The 19,574-nt window shown below is 31.7% G+C and overlaps 1 protein-coding gene across 2 annotated transcripts in view; it reads right to left on the minus strand.

Annotated features, from left to right (window-relative positions):
- NCAM2 (neural cell adhesion molecule 2) overlaps positions 1–19,574 on the minus strand; it is a 514,069-nt gene that overhangs the window by 26,566 nt on the left and 467,929 nt on the right. Inside the window, exons 15-16 of one of the 2 annotated variants that reach the window (XM_032877993.1) lie at positions 17,879–18,059; positions 10,379–10,817 (exon numbers count right to left, since the gene is read on the minus strand). In XM_032877993.1, coding sequence (XP_032733884.1) covers positions 10,711–10,817; positions 17,879–18,059 — 288 coding nt within the window. In that variant the 3' untranslated portion in view covers positions 10,379–10,710. Of the gene's footprint in view, positions 1–10,378; positions 10,818–17,878; positions 18,060–19,574 lie in introns of those variants that run through there. The other variant, XM_032877992.1, reaches the window with a different exon arrangement.

Consider the following 19,574-nt stretch of genomic DNA (forward strand, 5'->3'; position numbering starts at 1 on the left):
ATGCACCCAGGCTTGCCCATCGCTGCTTGATGTTTGAAGCAGTGAGGAAATAGACTCATCCTAGAACATGTGATTAGTGATTGACTCAACATTAGGTAATGAGTGTCCATTAATATATTTTAAAAGTTAATATATTTAAAAATAATATAAAATATTATCATTCACATAATATATATTTATAATTATGTATAATTATTCTGTGTACTTTTAAGTGGAATAACATTGCAAGTGGCTTATCACCTTCACACCATTTGTTTGTTTATTTTTAATCTACAAAATCCCCCTTAAGGTTTTAGTATTTATCTTTAGGGAAAAATTCCCAATAAAAAGGAACACTCAAAAATATAAAGTTATTATTGTTCCATGGGAGTGTTAGATGAAAACCTGTTACACTCTCAGAAAAAGTTAAAATAATATATTTAACATAAGAAAAAGAATGAAATAAAATGTGTTAATTTTTTTTAAAAAGTTGGCTAAACACTAATAGATAACAGCACTTTTTTGATAAATATTTCAAATAACTGAAAACTTTAGAAATGAATATTTGTAAGTGTTTCACAAATCTGGTGCAATGATAAATGATGAAAGTTTGTGAAATACCTAAAGTCCTTGCACAACAGAATACCTATGCCCTTAACTACACTGACATTTCAAATCGCTAAGTGTACCTGCATAGAACCCACTGACCCTTTCACAAAAAAATGAAAGAGATACAAAATATTTTATATGTCATATTTATTCAAACTGCTACTTTTGAAATTTATTCTTATTTATTCACTAACTCCATATGCACTTTAAATTTTATTATATGTGTCCACACTAACTCCATATGCAGTTTAAATTTTATATGTGTCCAGTTTTCTTTGGTGAAAGTGATTTAGGTATTTCTTGTAAGATAATGAAGGTTTTTATTGGCTTATAGGAAAAAAACCTTCTTAGACTGGAATGAATATGACCAAAATAGACATCAGCTAGTGTTAAAGAATTGAATAATTTAACTTTAGTCTCTTGGTTTAACCATTGACTGGCAAAATTCTTTTTTTTCTGTTAATATTAAAAGGCTATTCTATAAATAGAAAATAGAATTCTTTGCACAAATAGAAATATCTTTTTTTCTTGTTCTTTTTTTTTTAAGATTTTATTAATTTGAGAGAAAGAGTGGGTGCGTTGGGTGGGGACAGAGAAAGAAAGACAAGCACATTCCCTACTGAGCACAGAGTCCCACAAGAGGCCTGACCTCAAGACCCTGAGATGAAATCAAGAGTCAGATGCTCTCCTGACTTAACCACACAGGAACCCCAAAAATACCTTTTTACTTAAACACTGTATTACAAAATTGAATCACACCCATATAGGATTAAATTACAATTTATATTTTTAAATTGTTGAAACTCCAAACTGTTTAATCTATTATGAAATTATTAATTCTACATACCTTTGAATTTTATAAATATGTAAGACAATAAATGAAGAATGTGAATATATGGATGGTATTATTTTCCAAAGAATTTATAACATTAGCTTTTAAAAAATTTCCAGTTTTAGACATACATTGCATTGGGTCTTAGAGACTTCAATTTCTGCATTAGGGTTATAGATTTTAAAAAGTTACATTATTAAAATTAAATATCTAAACACATAAGACCACTTATAATGTATATTATTATATAGTGCATCTAAATAGTATAATGTATTATATACTTCAACTCTAAAATAGACGTGCAAATTTTCAATATATTTAAAAAATGCATCTAAGGTATCCTTCCCTGGGCAAATGGATAAACTATGGTACAACCAGACAATGGAATATTATTCAGTGCAAAAAAGAAATGAGGGACACCTGGGTGGCTCAGTTGGTTAAGCAACTGCCTTCAGCTCAGGTCATGATCCTGGAGTCCCGGGATCGAGTCCCACATCAGGCTCCCTGCTCAGCAGGGAGTCTGCTTCTCCCACCGACCTCTCTCCTCTCATGCTCTCTCTTTCTCAAATAAATAAATAAAATCTTAAAAAAAAAAAAAAAGAAATGAGTCATCACATCATGAAAAACATGAAAGAACCTTCAAGCACATTATTAAGTGAAAAAAGCCAATGTGAAAAAGCTATATAGTATATGATTCCAACTATAGACATGATGGAAAAGAAGCTTTAGAGACTGTAAAAAAGACCAGTGGTTGCCAGGAGTTAGGAGAGAAGGACAGATGAATAGGCAGAACACAGAGGATTTTTAGGGCAGTGAAACTATTTTGTAAAATGCTATGATGGTGGATAGATTTCATTATGCCTTCATCAAAACCCATATAATGTACAACATCAAGAATAAATCCCAATACCAACTTTGGACTCTGGGTAAAAATGATGTCAGTCGTGTCAATCTAGGTTGACCAATTGTAACAAATGTACCACTTCCCATGTTGATTATGGGGGGGGCTATACATGTATTGGGGCAGGCATTATATAGGAACTCTGGACATTCCTCTCAATTTTGGTGTGAACCTGAAACTTCTCTAGAAGGTAAAGTCTATCTAAGAATGAGAAAAAAAAATACAGAATTGTATCTTTAAAATCTTCCAGTGAATGGTTATGTTGCCTGGGTTGACTGGGAATGTCTGTAAATTCGATAAGCAATCTTTCACGCCCTTTAATAATTAAAAAAAAAATGGCATCCTCAGTGATGACTGACACACAGGAAAGTTGTAAACATTTTTAGCTTTGTGGTTTGGTAGGAGGGGACCCACCAATGAATTAGACCAGACTCTGCTGTAGAGAAATATTTCTATTCCCTTAAATAAACTTTCCTTCATGTCTGAGCCATCTGATGGAACAGTAAGTCTCTGGCTAGCATAGAAAAACGCCACAATATTTTTTTTCTGTTTTCCACCAATAAGCACTGCAAAGAGAATATTTTTCTTATAATTTTTGAAGAACATCAGAGTTTTGCACTTAACCCTCCATGTAACATATACATCCAGTTTAGCCTCTGTGAAATTATATAGGAACAATAGCAAATTGAAAGTTGTTCATGCATTTCTCAAACAGAAATGCTAGTTTGAAGAGCTGATTTTTACTTTTGTTAACCTTACCTAAGCAGGAAAAAAAAAATCTATATTTATTATAATATGAATTTTTTAATATTTTAATTAGTTTTCCTTGTAATAATAAATGAGAAATCAGTAGAGAAGGAAGAATATAGCCACGATGCAAATTCTGATTCCAAGCTGTTTATTTTGATTTCTTAAAATGAAAGGGACGGATGCTGGTATAAAACCATCTAGTTATGTTTTTATTAGCCAGTATGTATAAATATTACTTCATATTATTAGAAAATGATCTTTCTATGAACAATGTAAAACGGTAATTTTATAAGATGTTTTCAGAAAATGTGTAAAAATCATAAAGTGATTACATTTAATTTGATATTCTTTTGGGGCTGTAAACTGAATGTGAGTTTATTACACTGATCATGGGAAAGCAGCTCTGTGTGTAGGAATTAAAGTGAGAAAGGTTATAACAAGCTGACTTGTTGAATGATTACTGGAAGGAACTGTGGCTGGTTAATACATGGCCTTTCCTGAGCCACATTGATTTTTTATGAGGCAATCAAGAAGAAATCAAAGGAACTAGGTCAAAGACACAGGACCATATAAATTGTAGACTAGGGATTGAGTTATGCTATCTCCGATTCAGTGTAATTTGATAAAAAAAAGATAGAAGGAATGCTGAGTCAATGACTAGTCATCATTGGGCTTCTCTGATCCTCAGTTTGTTGACATAATAAGATAACAGGATTGATTAGAATATTAGAATACATTTACTCAAATCTCTTTAGCTTTCTCACAGTGACCCCAAACAATGAAGTAATATATATGTAATAGAGTAACATAAAGTCACCATGACATCACTATACAAATATCCAACGATCCCTAGATACTTCCCATTTGATACCAGCTCACTTTCAACGGGTTTCAGGAAAAACAAAAACAAGAACAAAGAAAACTTAACTTTCTTTCTCTCCCAATGTACAAAACTTTATTAACTATTGAATCAATTGAAAGAAGTTTAAAAATTATAACAAAATACAGATATTACATTGACATTATTTACTTCATAAAAACTAATTGAAATGTATACAAATATGTTTTGATGGGAGATATATAGATTAATATATACATTTGAGGGTGGGCTGTTCTGGAATAAGAAAGATTGAGTGTGCCTTAAAATAATGCAAATCTTGAAATGAACTTTTTCACCTTTGTAATTTCTATACTATTTCATTTTTATCTGACAATGCAGCACTTGATATAATTATTTGAGAGACTTCTGCATTCACAGCTAAGTCAGCAATTTTTTACTTTATAAAACTAATTGAATAATTTACATATTAAAGAATTATCATTTGAACCCAGGTCCAGTACTAAAACAAAGAGAGAAATAAAATGTTTTATTAAGAGCCCTGGACCTGGATGCTAATTATGACTTTTTGTGTAAATTACTCAATTTATTTAGGCCTCACTATTCTCCTCTAAAATATGGGAGAAATGATACTTCAGAGGGATTTTATGAGGAATGAAGGAAATATTCCACACAGGATGTGGCATAGTACACATTAAGAAACAGAACTTAAGAAAAAAACATTTTTGTTTCAAACCTTGTCCATGGTTGAGCAGCAAAACTTAGGAATTTTCTACAATTTCATTCGCATGGTGCTTAAACTGAATTACAGTAATACATTAATCAAAGAGATTTGAAAAATCTCTGTAAGCATTTACATCTGCCTTTTTAAACTTTTGCTAGCAAAGGAAACTACTTAACAATGCTTGCATTATTAAAATTATTAACTTTATTCCTGTGTTTTATTGAGATAGAATCTGACTATTTTGGTCTCCTACTTGTTACTGAAGTTTGTAAGAAGACTTTGGAACTAGTTTACTATGAAAGAAACACTATTTAGTAGTGTTTCTAAATTATTTTTGCAATATGAATCTTAATTATTTGTCCCAAATAGAAGTCACTCAATGATTGTATGTTTATTACACTGTGATATTGGATTTGATCAAGTTAGGAATGAAAACACACAACAAGGACAGAAAAGATTTGTACCAGTAATAAAGAAAACACATATAACAAAGCTTTTCCTCAGTTTTCTTTATTACAACAATGGAGACACAGAGGTACAGAAAATAAAATGACATTTAATTTACTATGAAACACATGCATAGGATTACACATAGTGCTGGATATTATGTTGAGGGTTTTAAATAAGAGATGATACTGAAGACAATACATTTATAACGTACATTTTTTTCAAGAAAATAAGCCATGATGAAAACAAATGCAGTTAAAATGATCAGAAATAGTCACTTTAAAACACAAGTGTTATACATAAAATCAGTGTAAGATGTGAGATAAAATATTCTTAAAGAAGTTCATGAATCATGGAGATTACTTAAGACAGTAATTTTTAATTGCTTGCAATTAAATAAATATTAACTAGGAGATTTATTTCATAGTGCCCATTTAGTACAAGTATATAATAAAAATAAATATGGTATAATTAAGAAAAAGATGCTATCTCTTAATATTATGCAATGTTTATAAATATGTTACTTTGCATTTTCATTAGTTAAAATGGAATGATAAAGAATAACTTAATTGAATTTGAACACATACAAATTAAGAAACTTTACATTATAACTGAAAATACATTTAATTAATTCACACTTAAAATGAAATTTGAGTCTACTTGAATCAACCTATCTTTAAAAATTAGGTAAAATAATAGTCTACCAACAGAGCCATAAGGACATCAGTTGCAGTTCAGATCAGCACAGATATAATAATAGAACTCTTGAACATATCTGTTTTCCTTAGCTGTTTCAATTTTTCTTTCAATTCAGGCTTAAAAATCAATTAATAGCCATAAAAGAAGAATGGATTACTATCAGAAAATCTTTATCTGGCTCATATTATGTAAGATAATAAAACCAAAGGTATTTGGAAAACACAGCATTGATATCACTCTCTCTTATCTCTGTCTTTATGGCAGAACAATTAAATTTAAGTTTACTGAAGTTGTTTGCCTTAGGTAAAAATTGAGAAGCTGTCAAGATGCTATTATAACCTTTATGTATTTCATCAAGTTTTTAACTACAATAAATTAAAAAGAGATAATACTACAGCTTTATATTTAAAAGTTAAAAAAAGTGGTAACTTTAAATGTTAACTCTACCTACTTAGATGGTAATACAGAAGAGATCAGGTTAAGGAGAGGTTAGAAAGATTTCTTTTCTTTAGTTAGGTCCTAAAATTTACTGTGGTAATACCTTCTGGATTCTAAGATAAACTATCAAGTATTAACATTGATTAAATAATTCTCTTTATTTTTTACAACATAATCAGCTGGGAATGGAAGTTTTACCAATTTCAATTCATATTGAGATAATTTCAAGGGCTATTTGTAGAATATTTGCATTCCAATAATTTAAAATATGCAAATTTGAGCTGTCCCTTCAATGAATTAGTCTTTCTGAAGGTTTTAGGACATATATCCATAGCACAAATTGTACGACTTTAAGATTTAACAGTGATTAATGGAAAAGAAGTAGAAAAAATAAATCCTATTTATTCATGGGCAGAAATTGAGAGAAAGGGATGGAAGGCTGGAGGGGGTTGGGAAAGAGAGAAAATAACCCAGCAAGAGAGACAAAGAGGGGGAATAAAAAGAATATAAGGGAAAGAGAATATTAGAAAGAATAAATTGGAAGGAAGGAAGGAAGGAAGGAAGGAAGGAAGGAAGGAAGGAAAGAAGGAAGGAAAAAAGCTAATATAAGAGAAAACCTACTTAATTTGTACCTGTTCAAAGGTTGTTTAAAGAATATTACACCTCAAGATTTGAGTCATAATAAAATACATTAAATGACACATGTGGATACAACCTTCATGATAAGTAAAATCATAATACATAAGGGCTAAAGAAAATTATAAATAACATTTAATTTAGGTAGCACTGTAACACACTCTTTAAAGTTTTTAATGCAGCTAATGTCATAACCAAAAACAAACAGGTAGAAATTTTCAGATAATTTTACATGACTAGAGAGATTTCCTAACTACTTCAAAACTGAAAGTGTTGTTATAGGTAACATGAGCAAACTCTTCTTGAAAACTAGACCTGAACATACTTAATGATTCTACTGTTGATATATAAATATCTATCATAAATCACTAAAATCATTTGTAAATTTAAAATTTATTTTTCCATTCCCAGTTTAGGTATACCATATTAATAAATACAATAGTTTTCAGATGTCTAATAGAATTCATCCTGTCCCAAAAAAGATTAATTACTTCTTGCACACTTTTTTGTTGACTATAACTAATCACAAATCCAAATGTTCTAAGTTGAAACTACTGTAGAATTCTCCTTATTTCAGTTTTAAATTAAATATGATAAGTCATCATTCTTACATGGAATATATTTCAGTTAAATTATAATGGCTTCCAAATTGACCCAAATTGTATAACCTATGAACTTCTGTACATACTTGTATTTTTAATTCTTAATTTATTTCTTATTTTTTATTTTTTTAAAGATTTTATTTATTTAGTTGACAGAGATCACAAGTAGGCAGAGAGGCAGGCAGAGAGAGAGGAAGAAGCAGGCTTCCTGCTGAGCAGAGAGCCCAATGTGGGGCTAGATCCCATGACCCTGAGATCATGACCTGAGCCGAAGGCAGAGGCTTTAAACCACTGAACCACCCAGGTGCCCCTTTAATTCTTAATTTAAAAAAACCTGCTGTATATTTAAATAGTGAAAACTATTTTCAATTAAGTTATTCATGTATCTATTCATTTTATATGTCTAACTGAAATTATATACATAAATGTTTAATCCAGTGTCTAAAATATATTTATTTATTTAATGTTTTGAAATACTTGAGATATTTTGGCTAAAGGAAAGAAATTTTAAAAAATCAACTAACTTAGTAACTGGTAGAGGATACTCAAATTTCTGGAATGATTTAACATTTAGAGCTATGATCTACATATCTGGAGACACAGACACATTACATGTAATGGTTAACAGAAAACTCACCTTAACACACAAGTTCATATTTTATACATCTTAGACACAGGATTTTATTTAAGAATTTATTGGTTGAAAAAATTCACTGGATGATATGAAGGAGAGACTTAAAAGAAGTTGAATTTTTATGTTTTGTTTACCAACATTCACATTCATTTATACCCACAGGTAGATACTAATTAGACTAAACAGCACCGTCAGATTACATAGTTGCATATAACAAAATTAAAACTCAGATAATAAAAATGATAATTTAGTAACAAAACTTACATATTATTAAGATTTTTAAAAAAATCTAAGAAGGTAATTCATAATCTCTAAGGTCTCAATTATCGAAATGTTATAGCTGTGCTGTTCAGAGTTTTGTGCTTTCCTATTTCTTGTAGAAATAAACCAAAGCACAGAACATGTATGTTAAGATGTCTGAGGATCTATTTTCAAGAATTTACACATTTCTCAGCACTGCAAAATAACTGTTCTTCTAAGCATAAACATTTGGTCAAGTGATACATTGCTTATTAATTTCAGGATTAAAAACTTGTTCTGTAATTAAGTGTTTATAAAAACTAAGTGAAGAATTTGTTAAATGTAAATAATTCTGAGACAAAATTTTGATTTTAGATTATTTTCTCAACTGTCAAAATATCACTTTAAGTACCATGTAAACCTGACTTTGAGTATTTGTCATATCACTGTTGGTGACCTTAAGTCATAGAATATTAAATTTTTAAAATCAGCTATGTTATCTTATGAAATCCATATTCCATGTTCTCCACAAAAGCATTTTCTATCATATACTATGTCAAAATAATTTCTACATGAATCTCGTGGAAGCCTTTCTCTTATTGGAAAGATTCAGGCAGGTTATAGTGAACAGGAAAACTTCCTGGAAGAGTTATTGGCACTCTTTTCTTTCCCAGCACTTTCTGGTTATTAGTAACCAACCAGTCTACATATCTTCTCCAAATACAGACCTCCTGGAATATAACATGCAGTTATAATTAGTTCTTTAATTAAAAAAAAAAGTTGGCTGTGGTAATTTTGTTTTATTTTATTTCTTTCTTTGAGAGAGAGAGAGAGAGAGAGAACACAAGTGGAGGGTGTGCAGAAGGAGAAGCAGGATCCCCACTGAGCAATGTGGGGTCAATCCCAGGACCCCAGGATCATAACCTGAGCTGAAGGAAGATGCTTAACTGACTAAGACACCCCTGCTATGGTGATTTTAAAAACAAAACATTCTCCATAAGCAGGTTAGAGTTCCATCGTGCCCAAGTCTGGGAGTCCCTTTGTCTCAGCAGAAGAAAAGGGAAGGAAATAGAAAAGTGTTTAATCTGTGGATGGATTATTTTTGGATTCTAAAGGGTCCATTGCTAGGTCAGAAGAAAGGACAGAAGTGCTTAGCAGGATTTAGAAAAGATAAAACAGACTACTAAGGAGAAGTCTAGCGTTACATCTTACGTAATAGGATCCTGTAGCTTTTTTTTTTTTTTTTTTTAAAGAATAAGAAAATGCTTTCATGCAGCAAAATAAATAGTTTTTGATGAGGGACTCTCAAAGCCCAGAATCCAATCATTTGATTTACCAGATAGGTATGGTCACTCTTGTGATATACATAAATCTGATTGCTTTCTAATTGTCCTGAATGACTGTTAAGAATCATTTGCAAGAGTGTGTTTGAGAGTAAAAAGCACAAAACACTTTTCTTATTTCATAATGAATGAAAATGTCAAAATTGAAATCATTACTCATGATACTCCCTCAAATCCAGCTTCCTCTGAAAAATGGAATGTAGCAACACCTCCTTCTCACCTCAATTTCATCTTCTCTCAAGAAGTAGGTAAGAGTAGCTGATGCCAGCTCACAGTACAATCCTTATCCAGTGAAAAGGGTGCAACTTTTTAAACACATTAAAACTTAATTTATTATTTACTTTGGAACAACTGCAGTGATATATTTTCACATAATGAAAAATGGATACTTTAAAATTGGTGTTCAAATTTAAAAGAAGAAATTCTTCCACTTTTATTCCTTATGACATTTTAGGTCAGTAAAAGAAAAATAGGCAGCACAATAGGGGTACACATCTAATATAATAAAAGTTATCAGGGTTACGTTTTATTTAAATGGTAAACACTATGAAGTTTTATAAATGTCCATAAAGTTAGAAACTTAAATTTAAAAGGATAACATTTTAAACCAATATAAAAGATCCACAATTCTGCATAATAAAATTACTATTTGTACAAGGTATGCTCATGGATATTGAATTAGATTTGCAAAATAATCAAATAAAAGAGATTAGATGAAGCAAATGCTTATGTTTCAAGTAAAAGTGACATGATATTTAACAAGGTCAACTTCAGAAATTAAAGGAAACTTTAGAATGAAGCAAATTATTCAGTGAACTGTATCCTGGAAGAAACAATCCTGATTCTCTTTCTTTCAGTGATTTTCTGACAAATTATCTACTTTAAAGTTTGACAATTTGGGGAAGGGAAAATAGGCTAATTGTTCATGGGTGAAGATACATGCATTAGTAGTTGGACCATAGAAAACCTTTTATCATAATTTCAGATTAGCCTTATAAATTTGCGGGGCATAAAAGGAAATATCATATAACAACAACATTAAAACATCCAAAACAAACTTATGGCTAGAATGAAAGAAAACCCAGCAGCATTCAGCTGCCATGACTGGCTTCTGTTTTCACCTGTATTCGCTTCACAGCATTTATCTGCATGACGGAAATTGTTTTTGAAAATAGAGTAAGAATAAAATAATTAAGGAAGAAAAGAGTAAGGTTACAAATATGAAAGTAAAGAAAAAAGAAAAAAGTGACAGTAGGAAAGAAAAAAAAAGAGAAAATAATTAATGCAAGATTTACACAAAGCCATTACAAATTACCTACAAAAAAATTACTTTGATACAAGACAAAGAATGGCTAAAATCTGTATAAAACATTTCTAAATAGTTGTCTCATATTAAAATCATAGCTGAGCCTCAATATTAATACTCAATATTAATAATGTTTACTACACATAAATCAGACAGTAGTTCTGTCATTAATTTTTCAAATGTAGGCACCTTAATTATTCTCGAATGAAGATACAACTAATAACTGAGAAGGCATCTGCCATTTCACTGTGCTACTGTACTGGTAAAATCACATTGCTACTGTAGATATGAACTCATTTTATTCTGCAATGTTTACTGATAGTACTTTTCGCTGCCATTGTATCTTAGAAGAAATATTTAATTAAAGTAGTTATATTTTAATAGTGAATAAACTACTAAGAAATATCAATGAAAATTACATATTCACACAACGAAAATTGGCCATAAGAATAGAAAGAAGGAGTCCTGATCCAACTAACGAAAGGCAAACTCTAGACATATGTCATTGTACCTTTTTATTTCATTTTATTTTTTTCCTAAGATCTTATTTATTTATTTGACAGAGCAATCACAAGTAGGCAGAGAGGCAAGCAGAGAGAGGAAAGCAGGCTCCCTGCTGAGCAGAGAGCCAGGTTTAGGTCTTGATCCCAGGACCCTGAGATCATGACCTGAGCCAAAGCCAGAGGCTTAACCCATTGAGCCATCCAGGCACCCCTGTCATTGTACCTCTTTAAAAATAACTTTGAGAACAAATAAATCATGAAAAAATATGTTGACTTTTTCATTACGTGCTAAATTCAAAGAAATATTGTTTTGGGTGTAGTATTAATATTTAGCTTTGACTGAGATTTCCAGATAGTTAAAATAAAGTTCTTTCCAATTAACTGAAACTCAATTTCACCATTGTTTTAGAATTGTTCTTACTCATATTCTGAACAGATAATAAATTTAACTTTAAGAAGGCATTTTAGTATTTGCCATGGACTTGAATATATTGTTTTTTTTGTTCATGTTGGGTTATTCAGAACTTTAAGAGTATACTAGTATTGCTTAGAACTAGATGGAGTGTTATCAAAATTATTTCACTCTTCAGTTCATTAGAAGTATAATCAAAATGACCATGAAAAGACAAAAGAAAAAAAACCTGAAAAATTTTAACAACATATGTAGTGGTGGTGATTTGTATATTCTTTCTTAGCTTCTTAAATTTGAGGAACTCCTATAGATGTATTATTACTTGCTTGAATTCATATGGTAGAATAGTTTTATCATCAGATCTCAACAATGTATGAATGGAATTATTTGTCACCAAGTTATATTGATAGTGTTAAAATTAGACGTGTTCAATTCGTAGTAACAAAAGCAGAGAAAGGAAGCAGTTACTAAAAGAAAAAAAAATAAAGGTCTTTTGTTGTTGTTTTTGTTAAAATAGACAGTATTAAACCTGTCATAAACCAAAAGAAATGGTGGAAAATGTTTTTCAAAATAAATTTATCACCAAGAATTTTTTAAAACATTAGAGTATAGACAAACCACCAAAGTACTAGTGTTTTTAGACACAAAGATTACAGAACAAATCCATAAATGTCATTTTATCAGACTATTATTCCATAGATTTATAATTATTTTATAAGAATTAATTTGGTGTGATGCATTAAACAATGAATCTTGGAACACTGAAAAAATAAAATAAAGTTTAAAAAAAGAATTTTAAATAAAGTTAAAAAAAAGAATTTGTCATAACTATTCAATATTCTCATTGCAAATAAAGTGAGATGGCATTATGCTGTTATGAATATTCCAAAAAAGAACAGGATTGTGATTTTGCACTCCAGTTCTATGTAACTCAAGAAACACATCTTTCAAAATAAACACATATTTAATAAAAGAAAATGAGAAAATATTTTTCATCATGAAGTACTTTTTAAATTGGAATAATAAACTATGGAGAAGTGTGGTATCCTCTAATACACATACATAGAAAAGCCAGTATTGTCAATAATATATTGTGTATATGTGTGTGTGTGTGTGTGTGTGCATGTGTATGTATACAATGTAATATATATATGTATGTAATGTAATGTATGAATGTAAGGTGAGCATATTGTTAAAAAAAATAGTTCTTTGGTCCAATGATTACATGTATTCTATATTTAGCTTGTTGCTTACAAAAGTTAAATATATTAAATGCACATAAGCAATGGCTTTTTAAATTCAAAAGTCCGTAAACTTATTTAGACAGTTTACAAGGCATGCTACCAAAAATGAATTAAAACTAAATTAACTTGTAAAGTTCACATCTTCTAAAACTAGAATAAAAAGACTTAAGACCTGCTAGCTTATTATAGATAACTTATTTCAGATATGAGTTTGAATTTATAATATTTACTTTAAAATGGAATAAGAAATCACACAAGAGTAGTTTGATGACAGCATATGCAGATTATTTTCCTTATTTTATCAGTACATTATTTTAACTCTGTAGGATATCATGGACATAAAGGCTCCCAAATTCATCATCACCCATTACAGCCTTTAACATTGCCCCCAAAAATTCTAGAGCTAAAGAGAACAATGCTTGAACTATAAAGGCATGTCTTTAACATGGCTTTCCGTGAGGCTTGAGTAGCCAGTGGATTGAGGATTTGAGTCCATGGCTACAGTTAATTAGACATTATTTTGTAACATTTTTATAAATAATCTTTTCTTCTTCTTTCCCCTTTTCTAGGAGGCTGCTATTGCTTTGTATCAGCTGCCCAGTTTAGAGAGGAGGAATTCTTTCTTTTACCTTCTCAGATAGCTTTTTCTGACTTCTTGACTGCATGATCAGCTACGAAACACTCGAGCATTTTTCATCCTAAAAGTCTTTCTAACACTGTTTCTTTTTTTTTTTTTTAACTCTGCTCACCTTCATAGAAAACCTTCTTACAAGCATTAAATAAACATGGAATCTAAACCTCCTCACCTCACATAAAATCCTCAGCCCACTCCTACCTAATTTCTCTCTCAGCCACTTCAGCAAAGCTGTATGTATGAAGGACACTTCACATCTCTTTCCATTGAGTTCCGCTGACCTCTCAGCAGCATCTGAAGTGGCAAATGAGATTTACAGCTTTTCTTCTTGAAAGATGATTCTCTCTTAGCTTCCAAGATACTACAGTCTTCTCTTTTGCCAGGAACTCGACATCTTTGTCTCAGAGGGAGGGGGTAGGGGCTGCTGTGGTTTCCTCTTCCTGTACAATATCTTAGTTCCTTGAGACTCAGTTCTTCATCCTCTACTCAGTTACCCAAGAAGTACTCCTTGAATACCTGTGCTGTGCCAGTCACCCTTCTAGGTACCAGGGAGACATCTATGAGTATTTTAGATGTCGACTCCTTTTCATAGAGCTTAGGCATTACTCAATGTCTAATTTTATCCTCACCCAGGTTTCAGATACCATTCACCTGTTAACCTGTTAACATAATAATATATATTTCCAATCTATGGCTATCTTCTCATCTTTATACACAATCATATAACTACTACTTGACATTTCAAACGTAAAGACCACCAAACTGATCTTATGTTTGATCCTATTCTCCAAATCCTGCTCCTCAAATTCTTTATCCTGAGAGATGATGCCAACAGTGTTCCCACTATCCAAGCAAGAAACTCAAAGTCATCAATATCTACTGAATACAATATGTTACACGTGTAAGGTTAACCTACATCTACACTGTGTCCAGAATTTACTCACAGTTCTCTTTTGCTCCTGCTATCACTTTTTTCCAAGTGTTCTATTCACCCATCTCTTCCTTTCACCATCTGAGCTAGATTAATCTGTCTGTAATGTCTATCTACTCATATAGCATCCCTGCTTCAAATGATTTCTTATTGCTTCTAAGAACTTTTTTTAAGATTGTTTATGTCATTTTCAGAAGACTTTGGATTATCTGGGCCACAAATCCCTCTTCATCCTTATTTTTGTTCACACTTCCAGGTTCTCTTCAACCATGTTTTATCTACTTCCCTGGCAGAGGCCACTTTTATATATGACACTTTCCTTGGAAGACTCATTTCTTCTAAGTTTCTTTTGGAAAGGGACTTTCTAAGGAACTGTTCTCGAACTCCACCCTCTCACAAGTTAGGTACAAGTGCCAAACCCCTTCATGTAGCATACAGCACGAGCACATCTATTAGTTGCAATTATTTGGTCATTATTCTAACCCTAGGCTTTATGCCTACCTTCCCTACTAGATTGTAAAGTCCCTGAGGGCAGAGGCCAGTCTGTATTTTTCACAGGTCATTCCTCTGAACCCATGTCTGTCCTTCTCACAAAGTAAGACCCCAATAAATATCTGGAACAAATGAATGAATCTTAATATAACAGGACCAGAAGAAACTACCTTAGAGATAAAGAAATGCATATCTAGGGAAATTAAGTAACAAGAGCTAAGCTGAAATTATAAACCATAATTCTTTTCACTTATCTTCTAGGTACTGCCCACAATCTGATTCTGAAACTCAAACAAAATATGTTTTATAGTAAATGTAACATAATATATCTTAGGTATTTTTTTGCCTGTATATGTATGTGTGTGTCTATATATGTATGTATATATGTATATACATATATTCTTATTTACCCTTTTGTCCATACTTACTTTTGGTTTTTATTAACAACGATTACGTTAAGATTTTATTTATTTATTAGAAAGAGAGAGAGAGCACACACAAGCAGGGGGAGCAGCAGAGGGTAGGGAGAAGCAGACTCCCTGATGAGCTGGGGGCCTGATAAGGGGCTCAATCCCAGGACCCCAGAATCATGACCTAAGCCAAAGGCAGACGTTCTACTGACTGAGCCACCCAGGCATCCTTCAAAAATGATTTTTTATAAAAAATAACAGGGACTCTGGAAGTAACCTACCTAAAGTCTATTTTTTTCACAATCTATTACCTATAAAATGTTACTAAAATGTTGTCTTCCAACTTCATGCAAGATTAATTTTATCTTGATAAAAATAATTATTTTTCCCCACACATATGAACTGAATTAAAGATTAAAGAAAATGGAGTTCACTACTGCAATCCTCCTTTGAAGATTCTGCTTCAGATTTAGAATCATATTTATATCATGTTGCTGATATCTGCATAGAGGATAATTACTGCAAAAATAAGATGTATTTGTAGAGGTAGTTACTGATGTTTAAAACTAACAGAGGCAATGAACTTGATAGTATATTCAACCATTACTCTTAGGTGTATCATCTTATTAAGGGTATTGGATTTGTCATATGACTAAAGTAGATCTGACCTTGAAACAGATCCCTTAACCTTCCAAATTTACATCTGTAAAATGAGTATAATTCTTCCTTGTTCAATTCAGATTCAGAGATATACAAATGAGATAATGAGATAACAAATGCACAAATACTTTGTAAATTTTTTAAAATTCCATTACAACATATCAGTATTAGTCCTAGATGCTCCCAGCTTCCTAATTTCAAATTGTAATTGGAAGCACTTATTAATTAATATGAGCAATACAAAGCCAAATATCAATTACTTTTAACCAATAGTAATATACATATAACCAATAGTAATTATTATTATTATTATTTTAGATTTATTTATTTATTTATTTGACAGACAGAGATCACAAGTAGGCAGAGAGGCAGACAGAGAGAGAGAGAGAGAGGGGGAAGCAGGCTCCCTGCTGAGCAGAGAGCCCGATGCGGGGCTCTATCCTAGGAGTCTGGGATCATGACCTGAGCCGAAGGCAGAGGCCTTAACCCACTGAGCCACCCAGGTGCCCCAATAGTAATTATTTTTTAACAGAAAGATTAAGTGTATAAAGATGCTTTCAATTTGGAAAAAAAGATGTACTATGTCACAAACTCATAATAATGAGATTAATATCAGTTTGAACTCACAAGAGGGCTAAAGAGCATGTCTGAACTAACACACTTTATTTTTTCCCAGTCTCAACAGTGTTATGTAACAATACAGACACTCTAATATAATATGACTTCAATAAGTCACGCTTATGAATATGCTGCTCTCATCTCTACATATATACATATGAAGAGTATATGTATATTGCATATATGCATACATGTATGTATAAAATTCATCAGTAAATGTTACATATTATATTTAAAGGAATGATGGATGTTAAAATATGATCCATGTGACAACTTACAGAGTTAAATATGACAATGAATCTGGACAAATTCTTGCATCTTTACCTCTATAGCATGTATCTGAAAAAAATTTAATATCCTTCCTGTGGACTTTTATAGCATCACTAGCATATAATGATGCAAGCACTGTTACTTAATAAAGATAGAATTCACCAGTGCACTGTGAATACTGATGTCAAGTGTCTTGAAATATTGTGAGCCTCCTTGAAACCCTAGTTATACTTTTTTTCTGGGGTACATCTGTAGTTTTTCTGCCTCACCATGTGATTGAGTCTGTATTTCCAAAATCAACTGGCTTGATCAGTCATGGATGGGCTTATCATTATCCTTGACCACATTTTTCCAAAGGTGAAGGACCAGCCTCCATGTGTTTGGTAGAGACATCTTCTTTGCAAAAGATTTTCTGGACTTAATAGAAATCTTTCATGTTGGATTTTGATACTTCATTCTTACCCTCCATCCCCTCTTTCTGTTCTCTCCCCATCCCTTCGACTACCAAAGCTGTCAAAGTGCATTTACCAGCTAACTGATACCCCATGGCAAGAACAATTTGAGAAATCTTGAGTAAGACATGTCACAATAACCATGATTAGAAGTCAGGATTTACACTTCCTTCTATAAAATTATGTTTTCAGTATTAAGAAAAATTCCAGAGGAGTTTATAAAAAGATGATATCATATGTATAGCCACCTAAGAAAGTACATAGTTTTGCTTACCTTTAATAATGTTTGGCTTTGGTGGCATGCTGAACTCATAGACTGTTGGTTCTGAATATCCCAATCTATTGGCAGCTGTAATTTGAACTTCATACCCCATTGTCCACTGTAGATGCTCCAAAATAATGTGGTCTTTATTTCCCTGCACTTTTTTCTCTAGCCACTGATCTTCTTTATCTTTCTGTAGGAGCAATAAGATATATTTTGTAAATACATTGAAGTTATGATTTTTAAAAAATATAATTTATCTTCAGGTAGAAAAAAGTGATTTTATTAATTTCAAAAAATGACATTTTATCATTTACAGGGATAAAGAAAGTTACTTTATCAATGAAGTCATTTCTAACAATTTTCTATAAAAATTCTGTATTTTTTTAAATTTTACCCAAAGAATGATTTCATAATTAATTTTTGATAATTCAGTGGTGATAATTCACCTTCATTAGGATTTTATTTTTATTTCACAGGTATCAATTTGCTGTTTGGCCATTTTTACATTATTAGTAGCCAGGTGGACAGAAAAAAATGAAACATAGTTTACAGAAAAAGCTTAGTATATCCATTAAAATAATTGCCAGACATTCTAACAATGTTTATTCTTCTGATCCATGAGCATAGAAGGTTTTTCCATCTTTTTGTGTCTTCTTCAATTTCCTTCATAAGAGTTCTATAGTGTCTAGAGTATAGATCCTTTTCCTCTTTGGTTAGGTTTATTCCAAGGCATCGTAAAGTTTTTGGTGTTATCATAATTGAAATCAATTCCCAAATTTCTCTTTCTACAGTTACATTGCTAGTGTATAGGAAAGCAACTGATTTCTGTGCATTGATTTTGTATCCTGTCATATTACTGAATTGCTATACGAGTTCTAGTAGTTTGGGAGTAGAGTCTTTTGGGTTTGCCACATAAAGTATCATGTCATCTGGGAAGAGAGAGAGTTTTACTTCTTCTTTGTCAATTTGAATACGTATTCTTTTATTTCTTTTGTTGTCTGATTGTTGTTGCTGGGATTTCCAGTACTCTGTTAAACAATAGGGGAAAGAGTAGACATCCTTGTTATGTTCCTGATCTTAAGGGAAAGGCTCTCAGCTTTTCCCCATTAAGAATGATATTTGCTGTGGGCGTCTCATAGATGGTTTTTATATGGTGTCCAGAGCAATCTATACATTCAATGCCATCCTGATCAAAATACCAATGCCATTTTTCAAAGTGCTGGAAAAATTTGTATGGAACCTAAAATTTGTATGCAATCCTAAAATTTGTATGGAACCAGAAAGACCCCGATTCACCAAGGAAATGTTGAAAAAGAAAAAGCAAAGTTGGGGGCATCATGTTGCCTGATTTCAAGCTATACTACAAAGCTGTGATCACCAAGACAGCATGGTAGTGACACAAAAACAGACACATAGATCAATTGAACAGAACAGAGAGCCCAGATATGGACCCTCAAATCTATGGTCAACTAATCTTTGACAAAGCAGGAAAAAATATCCAAAGGTTAAAGACAATTTCTTCGATAAATGGTGCTGGTAAAATTGGACAGCTATATACAGAAGAATGAAACTCAACCATTCTTTTACACCATACACAAAGATAAACTCTGAATGAAAGACCTCAATGTGAGACAGGAATTCATCAAAATCCTAGAGAACAACATAGGCAGTAACCTTTTTGACATCGGCCACAGCAACTTCTTTC

The sequence above is a fragment of the Lontra canadensis genome, unplaced genomic scaffold, assembly GCF_010015895.1.
Source record: "Lontra canadensis isolate GAN:19392208 unplaced genomic scaffold, GSC_riverotter_1.0 scaffold62, whole genome shotgun sequence".
Taxonomy (NCBI): domain Eukaryota; kingdom Metazoa; phylum Chordata; class Mammalia; order Carnivora; family Mustelidae; genus Lontra; species Lontra canadensis.